Source organism: Protomyctophum bolini (assembly GCF_963924005.1).
Source record: "Protomyctophum bolini genome assembly, chromosome: 14".
In the NCBI taxonomy this organism is placed as follows: domain Eukaryota; kingdom Metazoa; phylum Chordata; class Actinopteri; order Myctophiformes; family Myctophidae; genus Protomyctophum; species Protomyctophum bolini.
Window position 1 is genome coordinate 11,807,120 of NC_137875.1, and position 13,269 is coordinate 11,820,388.

Consider the following 13,269-nt stretch of genomic DNA (forward strand, 5'->3'; position numbering starts at 1 on the left):
TTCCAAGGCTACTGGTGAACTCTGGAAGTAAAGGGGGAAACCCTGTTTGAGGGTTTATGAGTGTGCAAGGCTACCGGTGACCCCAGGGAGGGTGGGGAACCCACCCCTCTTTGAGGCGTTATGAGTGTGCACCGAGGACCAGCTTGGGTTTTGCTTTTCATGGTCATTTTTCTACCACTCTATGCTCTGCTCTACCACTGGGCTACTTTGCTGACATAACATGTTTCTGTGTGCCGTGTGTTGCTGTGATGATCCCACTCAGAAGAATGGGTAGGCCCAGGTGTCCCCATGTCTTTGTATCCCCTGCCTGCATGTTGGACTGGGTATTGCCAACAACCTCACGATCGATACACATCACGCCACGATATGTACTGCGATACACGTTGTCGTTGATTTTGAATGATGGCCGCCATCATTCAAATCGCGGTGTATCGCGGTACATATCATACATATTTCCTAATACATTTATGTTTGCTGAGTCCTAGACCACTGATTGCCGATGTTAGAGAGTTAACCTTTAAACAAAGGATATATTTAATGGATAAATGCAAAAGATTTAATCATATTGTAACTGTCGGCAGAAACTCACAGCATTTCCTGTGAGCAAAGTGAGTTTAATGTCGTTTATTGCAGTCAGATAGGACTGTTTCATTTGGATGTATGTAGGCAGTCAAGATGTATATGAGCACTCAGTAGCCGTTCCCCCATAACATCCGTGTATGATGATCTCACGTGCATACCCTCTATAGTAGAATTGCATCTCTGTTTTTCAAAGCAATGTGCCTCTTCTAACCGACACATCTCTCTGTGCTTTGCTGTGGTAATGCTGTGTTCCCTCTCACCTGCGTTCTAACTTGACACAAATTCTTTCTGCACTCTGCAGCCCTGTATATGCTTTGTGTCACTATTACACTAAGGGCAATCTTATGGCTGTAGCCATCTATTCTCCCAGACGTTGGCAGGTTGGCACTTTGCACACGCTACCATGTGCTTGTTTGAAGTTCTGGTGGGTTGGGGTTGACTTGAGGCAGCGGTGGTGGCTGGCTGGGTGGCTGGGTGGGTGGGTGAGAGTGTATCGTCAAGGTTAATGATGTTGGTACAAGAGATCACAGCTAATGTGTGACACCTCAGAGAGAAAGTGGGGGGGGGTGTGGTGTGGGGGGGTTGTGTCAGCGGCGTAGCCACCGCAGATTTGCTGAATCGTGAACGGCTATAAGATTTGGGTGACGTTATACAGATGCGCCATATATATATATAACCTTGACAGTGCATTTCTATTTTTAAATAACTTTATGTACATAAAATACACTGTTGTTGACCTCAAAGAGTGCAGACATGTCATAGACCCTAGCACCTGGTGCAATCCAGGGCATGGATCTGTACCATGTGTTTGGATTGGTTTTTTTTCTTTACTTTTTTTTTTAATAATGTGCGTGGCTAGTGATTCAGGGGCTGGAGCCAGGCTAGTATAATGTCTGAGTCCTCCAGAAAGTCTGAAAAATATTTTGTCTTTGGTAGGTTTGTCAATTCAAAATAAATTGTATGAAATAAAACGATGTAATCCACTTTAGTTTTTTGAGGGGCGTGGGTTAAGTCCTAATCGACAGTACTTTCAGTAATTGCAGACCCGTTGTCATTTCAATTTGTTCTTTTGAGTAGCACATCCTAAGCTATAGAATATTTATTCACGTCCATTATTTATTGTATCAACCACCATCAGCAAAACGTCCATTGAATTGGAATCAAATGATTTTTTTTCCATGTAAATGACACTGACTTGCCTTATCATCTTCTTTGTGCCACAGCTGTCCGTGAAGGGCTACAGCGATAAGCAAGACATCCTCCTGAAGAAGATCATTGAGAAGATGGCCACGTTTGAGATTGACGAGAAACGATTTGACATCATCAAGGAAGCGGTAATGGATGGCTCACACTGTTATGGCGTCTCGCAGTGACACGTCCATCGATTGACATCATTTGATTTGACAGGCACTCGTCTGCCATTTACAGTGGATGTACACAACGGTTTACTTTAGTTTCTTCCTTCCATTGCAGAACTTTAACCCATTAAGACCTGAGGCCGTTAAGAAAAAGATAGTTTTCTGAAAACACGTATCGGTGGTGCTCAAACGTTTTCATGTCAAGGACCCCTAGAATTATCTGCATTTGGATCCCCATCTGAAAATAGGTTGTTCCAGGGACCACCCCCCAGAAGCAAAGATTTGAGTTAAAGACCTTTTAACCTTTTTCAAAAATAGCAGATCTACAAGCTCGTATATCTGCTAAGTATAAAATAATCAATGTTGTTCGACACTAAAGTTACACAGATCGTGTTCCAGGTCTTAATCGGTAACCGAAAGAGACAACGGTGTCTCTTTGACACGTTGTGAGCTTGTACATCTGCTATTTTCAGCATGCAACTAAGTGTAAAATGACTTATACTGGACTTATACTGGATTTCTTGTCCACTAGTTCCTTCCTAACATTTTAGTCTAGTTTTTATTGACGACATTGTCAGTATATCTTGTCTTAGTTTTTGTCATCGTAGCTTCGTTTTCATTTAGTTTCCATTTAGTTTTCGTCCGTGAAAACGACGGGTAGTCGACGAGCATTTTTCGTCTTAGTTTTAGTCGACGAAATCAACACTGGTCATCACAGGCCCACAGAGAGACCTGTGTGATTATTACCTGATTGTGTGTCACAGTACATGTACTTTAACTCCTTGACTTCTCTCCTTCCAGTACATGACTTTAACTATTTGACTTCTCTCCTTCCAGTACATGACTTTAACTATTTGACTTCTCTCCTTCCAGTACATGACTTTAACTATTTGACTTCTCTCCTTCCAGTACATGACTTTAACTATTTGACTTCTCTCCTTCCAGTACATGTACTTTAACTATTTGACTTCTCTCCTTCCAGTACATGGACTTTAACTCCTTGACTTCTCTCCTTCCAGTACATGACTTTAACTATTTGACTTCTCTCCTTCCAGTACATGACTTTAACTCCTTGACTTCTCTCCTTCCAGTACATGACTTTAACTATTTGACTTCTCTCCTTCCAGTACATGACTTTAACTCCTTGACTTCTCTCCTTCCAGTACATGACTTTAACTATTTGACTTCTCTCCTTCCAGTACATGACTTTAACTATTTGACTTCTCTCCTTCCAGTACATGACTTTAACTATTTGACTTCTCTCCTTCCAGTACCTGACTTTAACTATTTGACTTCTCTCCTTCCAGTACATGACTTTAACTATTTGACTTCTCTCCTTCCAGTACATGACTTTAACTATTTGACTTCTCTCCTTCCAGTACATGACTTTAACTATTTGACTTCTCTCGTTCCAGTACATGACTTTAACTATTTGACTTCTCTCCTTCCAGTACCTGACTTTAACTCTTCTTCTTCTCTCCTTCCAGTAGATGACTTTAACTCTTCTTCTTCTCTCCTTCCAGTACATGCGCTCCCTGAATAACTTCAGGGCAGAGCAGCCTCACCAGCATGCCATGTACTACCTCCGCCTGCTCATGACCGAGGTCGCCTGGACCAAGGACGAGCTCCGAGATGCTCTGGATGGTGAGACAAAACAAACGCACCTCTCTTTCTCTGTCTCCACACCTTCCCCTGACTGTCTCTGAAACTTCCTTCCCTTGTGCTCATTAAACTGGGTGTGTATCATAGATATTAAACAATATAGATGTATGGCTGATCATGCAATAGATACACTCATACGCACATATACGCTCACTGGCCGATGCAGTTCATTGGAGCGACGTCTCCAATGAAGGCAGGAAGTCAAGCGGAAGTGCAGTGCTGCCTGAAGGCTTTTTTCTTTTTAAACGAATCTTTATAACAGTCATGACAATACAAACACAAACAAACAAAATTATTAATACAACAATACAACACATCAGAGCCAGGGGGGATTACTAACAGAAAACATTAAAGAGAGAACACAAAGCAACAGTTCTCCGCAGCTTTCTTATTTAGAAGTGCTGAAGGCATTTAATGAAGGCACGCTGCATCGCTGCCCAAGTGATGTCACTCATGTGACTCCATGTCCCTCACTGTCACTCAAGTGACTACTACTACAGTGTGTCTTTTCCGGGACTTATGTTACGCGCGCTTAAGCTTGACAAGCTTCCGCTCTTTGAAGGCAAATGATTCTCGGGAATCTCGGGAAAATTGTGCCTTCAATTCTGACACGAATTCTTCCAGAGTCGGAAGAGGCGTCTACGTTTCTATGTCTATGGTGTACACTACACTAAGAGGATCCGTCTGATCTCAACACATTTTAAAATGCAACAAGTGTACACATCCCTGTGTGTTTTCACCATGCTGGTACAGCCTTGATGCACATGCAATCATGCATGCAAAGAAATGTGATTGATTTGCTGCTCTTTCTCTGTGATCTGTATTCCAGATGTCACCCTAGCACGTCTCAAGGCCTTCATACCTCAGCTGTTGTCACGGTTACACATAGAAGCCCTGCTCCATGGAAACATCACCAAGGAGGTTTGTTTGATTTTATATATACATACACACACACACACTACTCCTATTGTCATTTGATAGAGCGTTCCTGGGACGAAGCACAGGCCAAAACACACAACATGGTTCACTGACGGTGATTGCAGACTTATGTACCAACCAGGCAGTAGTGTTAATGTTCGTCGACTACCTTTTTTCACTTTTTTCATCAAGGCTCGCCAAAATACATTTTAGTCTGCTAAAAAAAAATCTTATGATATTTACTAAATCTAGACTAAACATTCCAGGTAACTAAAATGTGACTAAATGAAAACTATTGAAGAGACTAAGACTAAAATCTAATTTTGCTGCCAAAAACAATACTGCAACCATGCAGTGTCCCAACCTGGGCCAAGTGGATCAGTGAGTGATAGAATGTCCAGCTCTTCTTTGTTACTACCATCAGCCTGTATCATGTCAAGTGTTGCTAAGCCCCCATTTCACCTGCCATTCCATAGTGGTGTCACAGAGGCCATAATGTGGAAAATCCCTTGGTCTTGTGATCTAATCGCACTCTTTCATACAAGAGCCTGTGTATGTGTGACACCGTCACAGTCTGGTGCAGAGAGAATATTGAATAATAATGGCTAGCCACGTAGAATACTATCAAACGTGTTTACCACCGGTGGTCCATGGACCACTGGTGTTCCGTGACGGTATTTCATGTGGTCCCTGACCATGCAGTTAGTGAATGACCTGGTGACCTACAGTATGATGACATGTCCCATGTAGTCATTTACTGACGAAGTTGGGAGGTCAAGAAATTCAGCAGAAAAAGGGAGTTGCAATCTCAAGGGGGGTGAAGTGCACCGGATTGTCTGGTTGACTCGTTATTTTTAGGAAATGATTAGTAGTCAATAGACCATTTGTTTGAGAAACGGTGGGATGTATACACATGGGATGCATAGCAAGTGTTACAAAAGCACTAATCTTAGCCCATATCCCATCCCAACAGTTGTCCCCAGGTTGAGTCTAAGTCAGGGTGGTGGTGGTCCCTCGTTCACAATCAGCTGCATTGTGAGCTCATACTGGATCTCTTGTCCACTAGTTTTTAATGTATTGACAATTTCGTCAACAGCTAGTCTTAGTTTTAGTCATCATATCTTAGTTTTAATTTAGTTTTCGTCAGTGGAAAAAGGTAGTCGACGAACATTTTTCGTCTTAGTTTTAGTCTAGAAAACAACAGTGGTGATGCCACCATATGGCCACCATATAGATGGATAACATGGTCTCTTCTCTTTCCGTCGTCTCTAGTCTGCACTCGGCATGATGCAAATGTTGGAGGACACTCTCATTGAGCATGCTCACACCAAGCCCCTCCTCCCCAGCCAGCTGATTCGCTACAGGGAGGTGCAGGTTCCAGACGGTAGGTCACATGCCCTCACTGAACATACTTACTCACTCTCCACTTGTACTCACTCACAGACAATCTAGGAAAATATTCCTTGATTATGCATGCTAAAATACTTACGCACCGGAATCGGTAATCAGGACCGGAAGAGGTTCTGCTAACCATACCCATCCTTACTCTTCACCATTTGAAACCAGGAAAGCATCTGTTTTTTGTTTTTTTTGCATTGGCTATATTCAATAAAGTGGAAAAAATGAAAAAAAACATTTTTCAAAGTTGTAGTTGTGCCTTTCGTCCACCAGGCGGCTGGTACGTGTACCAGCAGAGGAACGAGGTGCACAACAACTGTGGCATAGAGATCTACTACCAGACGGACATGCAGACCACACACGAGAACATGCTGCTGGAGCTCTTCTGTCAGATCATCTCCGAGCCCTGCTTCAACACGCTGCGCACCAAAGAACAGCTGGGTGAATATCTTAATTTTTTTTATTTCCATTTCTGCTAAGCAGCAAGTTACACATGGTTGGATGATTTCTATTCATATTAGGATAAATGTTCCGTAAAGGAGGAGGCTTCACTTCCGCTTTATATTTTCCTCGTGATCAGAGCATCTGTTGCTCCAGACTGTATGAAAATTGCGAGAGGCCAGGGCCACGCGTGACTACTTTTCAATGGGCGCCCAACACGGAAGCTTGCCCTCTCTTGAGAGCATACGCCCCAGAGCAGAAGGAGGAGACGTCTACCTTTCTTCCACACCCTCTGTGTCTCCCACCAGGCTACATAGTGTTCAGTGGACCCCTCCTCACCCTCTGTGTCTCCCACCAGGCTACATAGTGTTCAGTGGACCCCTCCTCACCCTCTGTGTCTCCCACCAGGCTACATAGTGTTCAGTAGACCCCTCCTCACCCTCTGTGTCTCCCACCAGGCTACATAGTGTTCAGTGGACCCCTCCTCACCCTCTGTGTCTCCCACGAGGCTACATAGTGTTCAGTAGACCCCTCCTCACCCTCTGTGTCTCCCACCAGGCTACATAGTGTTCAGTAGACCCCTCCTCACCCTCTGTGTCTCCCACCAGGCTACATAGTGTTCAGTGGACCCCTCCTCACCCTCTGTTTCTCCCACCAGGCTACATAGTGTTCAGTGGGCCTCGCAGGGCCAACGGGGTCCAGGGCCTGCGCTTCATCATCCAGTCGGAGAAGGCTCCGCACTATCTGGAGAGCCGCGTGGAGGCCTTCCTGCGCACCATGGAGAAGTCCGTGGAGGAGATGAGCGACGAGGCCTTCCAGAAGCACATCCAGGCGCTGGCCATCCGCCGCCTGGACAAGCCCAAGAAGCTGGCCGCTGAGTGCGCCAAATACTGGGGGGAGATCATCTCGCAGCAGTATAATTTCGACAGGGGTGAGGCCTCTGACTCCCAACCGTCGTTAATTGTGCTTCATCACCTAGAACAGGGGTTCTCAATCTGGGGGTCGCCACCCCTCGGGAGTTGCCAAATGATTTGAGTGGTCCCCATATTATTTAAAAAGGGGGAAAAATAGAAATTAACCCATTTAGACCCAAGGACCTATGTTCTCTAATACCTAACCTATGTTCCTACTGTATGTCAGTGGTGCACATATTTTTTTTTCGTGGCCAAAAGGAAATGGCAACATAATGCATAGGAACAGACTTCTTCCACAGAAGAGTGTCTTGGCTTTCTTTACAGTACAAATTGCACATTTTGTTTTTGTAAAGTTCTATAAACTAAATAAACCCCTTTTCAAATGCATCCCTTCAGTTTGTGCAAAAACATAACTTAAATGTGATGAAGTGAATAATTCTGAGCTCGTTGTGGTTGTTTTTCAGATAACATCGAAGTGTCCTATCTGAAGACTCTGACAAAAGCAAACGTCATGCAGTTCTACAGCGTGAGTAGCACAACCTTCTTTGTTTGCTGTTACAGTGTGTTTTAACAGCGGGCCAACAGCGGCGATACAAATCTCCTAGTTGGCGTTCCTGCTGTCATTACCCATGTCCTCATTATTGGTGGTATGGAGGGTAAACAAAGCAACACGTGGATTTGGTTGGCTATCGGCGGGCGATGTCGTCAGTAGTTGCCGGGTCCCATAGATGGACAAATAACACACATCTGTAAAATATGCCAGGCTGTTGCTCCCTGTTAAAACATACCGTTATGGTGCAGTGGTCTAACAATGGCTCTTGTTGTTCTCCTTTGAAACACTGCACATTCTCCACGCCCGCACTCAAATTGTCACATTGATCATTCCGTACACACGTGTGTGTACATGTGAACGGCATGGTCAAAGCCTGTTCTCTACCCAGGCTGCGTACAATGGCTGCTCGTTTTCAAATGCAGTCACCCAATCACGTCTCCTCCTCAGCATCTACTACTCATAGCCATGGAGGTGATGCGTGACATGCGCACGCTCGCAGAATATCAACTACAATAATGACAGGTTGTATCACAGCCTGCCTATTCTGATGGGATAAAGGGCCAAGGAGACATGACCAGTGACAGGAATTAGCATATCTCCCCATAGCAGAAGAGCTTTTCAGAGGAGGCCCCGTGCAGAATAAGCCTAATGCAAGTCTTAATATTGTATGTGTTTCAGTCTAGGGTGACGATCACAGAAGCAGACTTTTCTTGCTTTTGGCATGAGAATTGACTTTGAATACAGATGAGCGTCTTCAATGTGAGCCCACAAGAGTTGTGAAAGTTACATTGACTTTTTTCTTGAGTTGTCCTTATAATCCTCCTGTGCTTTGCCATGAAGAGATATATCACCATATAAAGACAAAGATTCACGTGATGCATTTAACATAAACAAAATGTAACCTTTAAACACAGGTGATCATGAAATGCCACTTAACGTATGTTTTCTAACATTCTCTCTCTGTCCCTCCCTGCAGGATCTGCTGGCAATAGATGCACCCAAGAGACACAAAGTGTCTGTACATGTTCTCTCTAGGGAGATGGATACTTGTGAGTATTGGACTATAAGGACTGGTTGTGTTTGTGTGTGACTGAAAAGTTCCTTGTTGGTAAAGTTTTTTTTTTGTTGTGTCCAAATTAATTGAGCTTTTTCTATTTAAGCACTTATCCAGAGCGGCTTATATTAATGTGCAAATGTTGAATAAGCTTCACATCATAGATCGGCAGGGACATGAAAAGCAGCCATTGGAAATGTTAATGTACCAATTATGCTACAGAGCCCTGGAAAACGAAAGGAGACAAATTGTAGAAAGATATATATTTTTGTATTGAATCAATTAATGGGCATATTCGAGTGACTAGAGGAATAATAAAGTACATTTTACCACGCTTGTTGAAAGGAGCCGTTTTCAGTCTGTGATGGTATATACTGTAGAGTAGACTAGACATTGCTAATAGAAATGGGAGTGACGTAGGGAGCACTAACATGTCATTGGCCTCTCTAGGTCCCATTGTGGGCGAGTTCCCTGCCCAGAATGATGTCAACCTGGCTCCAGCTCCATCCCTGCCGCAGGTAATCATCACAATTCACAACCCATTTAGACCTGAGACCAGATTCTACAAAATGTCTTCTAAATCCTGTCTGTTCTCTGAAAAACCTATGTTTCTATGTCAGTGGTTCTCAAACTATTTCATGTCAAGGACCCCCAGAATGATGTATTCGACCCTCCTCTGAAAAAGACTTTTTTCTTTTTCAGATATTCTAGATCTGCCATCTAAATATTATTTAATGTGTTTAAACACAGATCCAGGTCTTAATGGATTAAACACAGCTTATATATTTGATATGTCCACCTATTGACTGACTGACTCTCTCAACAGCCTACTCAAGTGCAGGACATGACCGAGTTCAAGAGGAGTCTACCTCTGTTTCCCCTGGCCAAGCCACACATCAACTTCATGGCTGCCAAACTGTAAAAAAACAACAAAAGGGAGCGTCTGGCCAACCGATGGCCCAGAGCAGCATGGGTGTACTGGGGGGAGGGCCCCTGGGGAAACACGGCCCAGCCCCTCCCCGCTTCCTTAACCACCACCCCTCTCCACCAGTCACTTGGAGTCTTGGAGTCAGGAACACACTCGGTTGACAAAAGCCTGCATGCGTGAGTGTGTGCGCTCCCTCTTGAGTAAGCGTGTGTGTGTGTGTGTTTGTGCGAGTGTGTGCGTGGCAGGTGCGGAGCCACGAGTGTGCGTGTGTGTGTGTGTGTGTGTGAGTCACCAACGTAGTTTGTCAGCATAGCTGTGATCATGACATCGGACTCGCCTCATGTATAATCTCTCAAAGACGAGGAAACGCGCATTTTCACAATACTGCTTTCTAGGCTGTTTTAGAGGCAACTAGCTAGTAGTACTGACTTTAAAGACCTGACCAGGGCCAAGATCAGCCATGTTTGGATATCCTTCAGATACTTCATGATAGAAGTGGGTTTTTTGTTTTGTTTTTTGTTTGTGTATTATTTTTTTAAATTGATATATCAACACAGAGACATGCTGCTTTTTAAATGAAAATGAAGTGGAAGTTGTAGAGGTAATTATTAGACTACATGAAACATGATGGTACCTCCATGATGCTGGAACGGTCAGCTAGCTACAGCCCCCTCCCCCCCGAAATGTTGTCACACACAGACACTTTTAGATTACACCTGTACAACAGAATATTTTATTCAAATTGATGTATTTTGGAGAAAAAATATATATTTTCCTTTTTACAAATATGGTTTTAATCTTTTTGCGTTGTTTTGTTCCTTTTTATTTTGCTTGTAAAACTGGTCAAACGTTGGGACCCTTTGAGGAGTTATTGTGACTTGATAATTGTGTGAAGAAAAATGCCCTGAAACTTTCTTTTTTTTTCTCCTTTAATTTTGAGTCGTATTATTCAACACATCGTCTCAGGGGTACCACAAAGTTTATTTGCTTTTAATTTCTATTGTTTGAAAACTAATAAACTGTTTTAATGATCTACATCCTTTACACTAGTAGCTTGGTCATGAGTGAGCAGTAAATCCAGTACCTTGTGTGGACTGTGGATACGTTGATCTGACGTCACCGTAAGTACGTATCTCTGATCTTTGAAAGAAGTCGAAGCTGTTCTCGTCGAATGATCTAAGGAGACTCATTCGTAGTAGACTACGTCTGCATTTGAGACTCGACGTCCTTGCAGACTGGGCGTGTTTTTCTGAATAAACAGCAGGATAACGGAGCTTGAAAATCTTTAAAAAAACGCTGCAGTGTTGTGACACCTTTAACGTAGCTTGTGCCTTTCTTTGGGGCTTTATTTAGTATTTGGTAACCTACACTAGTTGGGCCGATATCAAACGGTGAGCTCTCAGAAAAACGTGTTGTCCTCTACTGAAGTTGTCTGTCAAGTGAGCCAGCTTGCACTGCACTGCTCTGGGTCACACTTGGAGCAAGATGGTGGTAATTTTCATCTCCTAAAAATGCTGCACCCTGAGAGGGAGAGAAAGGCCTGTATGTGGTTGTTCTGACATTAAAATGTCCGCTAGCCTTCTCCTTCAAAGAATCGTGTGACCGTTTCCTGGGTTTGAAAGCTCTTCCAGACTTGCTGAAATTGTTCATTTTGAATATATGCACTTCTTTCACTACTAAGCAATAAATTATGATGCTGACCTGGGAACCGTGAGTTAAACAAAACTAAGTACACTCTGCCCAGTGGCATGCTATAACAGTGGCTGTATCTAATGTGCTCAGCCTTCTCCAGCCTAGACCATGGAGAGGAGAGTTCCGAGTTGTTGGCAATGCTTGGCTACTAGTCATGTCAGTGCCATCATGTACTGTATGCATAAAATTCCGGGTACATTTTTACACTAGGAGTTAAGTTAAACACTCAGGCGTTTACTGTGTACAATCATGGCCTGCTATCTCAGGTGCCTACCAGCCTTTCCAAGTCAAAAACATCTGCCAACCACTCTGTTAAAATAGCCAAAATTCTGCTTTATGGTTTTCTTTCTTTCCACCATTTACCCCATAGGCCTATATACTTTTTCTCAGGCCTGCTTCATTCATCTCTGATGCTGCATTGTTTTGAAGGATGGGTGAAATGAGGCAATTATAAAAAGAAATATAAGCTTTTAATCTCCGATTGTTTGTTAAGTTACTCTATACGTATGTGTTTGATGTAGTACATAAAGCTTCAATGCTTTCCAGCATTTTACTACAGACTAATTACCAGAGCAAAATTATAGCAATGGGGTTTAAACTCAAGTCAGATCACAAACCTGTGATAAAATTTAAAAAAGCATTTAGCCTTTTTATTTTTTTGGGTGGAAACCCGAAGACCTTTTCCTAGAAATCCACTCAAACGGGCCATACTATAGCATGTAGGGGTGACCAACTAGTTTGTCATGTTAAGTATGCACTATCTCCATACATTACATATATTAGGCATGGGTTTACTCACTGAAGCCTGGATGTGGGTTTCTTTTAGATGAGTGACACTAGATTCACAGAAACATTGTGTGGGTTCAGAGAATGTCTTTGGAAAATGACAGAAGATTGTGATTGGTTGACTCAACTTGGGCTTGTTTCATGGAACCCTGTGATGCAAGAGTGCCGATGTGTTGAGTTTGTTCTTTTTATCGTCTCCTCTGAGTGTTTCTAAGTAATAAATGATTGAAGACTGAATGGAATCTGTGTCTTATGCTACTAACAACTAGCTTACATGATGCAAGACCTGCCCTCTCATAATTTACAGATCAAGTTTTTGGGGGAAATAATTGTTCACAGAATTGGCCTTGAAACTAAAGATGGAAGAATATGTCTGTGGGATACATTTTCACAACTTCAATATATTTCAGGCAGGCACAGAACAAGCTCGTGTGTGTATGTATAGTCGGAGACAATTCAGACAGAACTGGAGCATCATTTTAGCATTGACATTTTGCAACCGACCTCACCGAAATCACTATCCTTTTGATATCTACACATTAATATTCTACTGGAAAGAGAGCAAGTGGGTTCTCTGGTGTTTGACTAGCCTCGCGTAGCCAGACAGGTCTGCCTTTTTTTGCAATGCAAATTGGCTCAGGCTGGCTATACGAGGCTAGTGTTTGACTAGCTCTGGTCTGGTCCATATAGCTCTTAACGGCATTAGAGCTATGGACCCGAGTTTGTGTTTGACATAGGCCTACATTAGTAAATTAAGTAGGTCGTATGGTCCTTAATTGGACCTTGTCCTGTCATGGCCACTAGATGGAGACGGATACCTGAAGTCGTCGTTGATAGTGGGTTGTTTCTAGTGATCAGTTGTGTTTCTGTTGTAGAGCAATATGTGACCAATCGCTTTAAACACCAAATTGTACCATGTGGTATTTTATTTAAGTAAACTGAAGATGAGGAGTTATTGCAGACGTGTTAATTGGGCACTTAAA

At 43.0% G+C, this 13,269-nt stretch overlaps 1 protein-coding gene across 4 annotated transcripts in view; it reads left to right on the plus strand.

Moving 5' to 3' along the window:
- ide (insulin-degrading enzyme) overlaps positions 1–12,523 on the plus strand; it is a 32,608-nt gene extending 20,085 nt beyond the window's left edge. For all 4 annotated transcript variants that reach the window (XM_080782735.1, XM_080782736.1, XM_080782738.1 and 1 more), the window contains exons 16-25: positions 1,806–1,916; positions 3,464–3,584; positions 4,432–4,523; positions 5,793–5,904; positions 6,192–6,359; positions 7,018–7,290; positions 7,738–7,799; positions 8,803–8,875; positions 9,331–9,398; positions 9,707–12,523. In XM_080782735.1, coding sequence (XP_080638861.1) covers positions 1,806–1,916; positions 3,464–3,584; positions 4,432–4,523; positions 5,793–5,904; positions 6,192–6,359; positions 7,018–7,290; positions 7,738–7,799; positions 8,803–8,875; positions 9,331–9,398; positions 9,707–9,802 — 1,176 coding nt within the window. In that variant the 3' untranslated portion in view covers positions 9,803–12,523. The remainder of the gene's footprint in view (positions 1–1,805; positions 1,917–3,463; positions 3,585–4,431; positions 4,524–5,792; positions 5,905–6,191; positions 6,360–7,017; positions 7,291–7,737; positions 7,800–8,802; positions 8,876–9,330; positions 9,399–9,706) is intronic.
- The last annotated feature ends 746 nt before the right edge of the window (positions 12,524–13,269 follow it).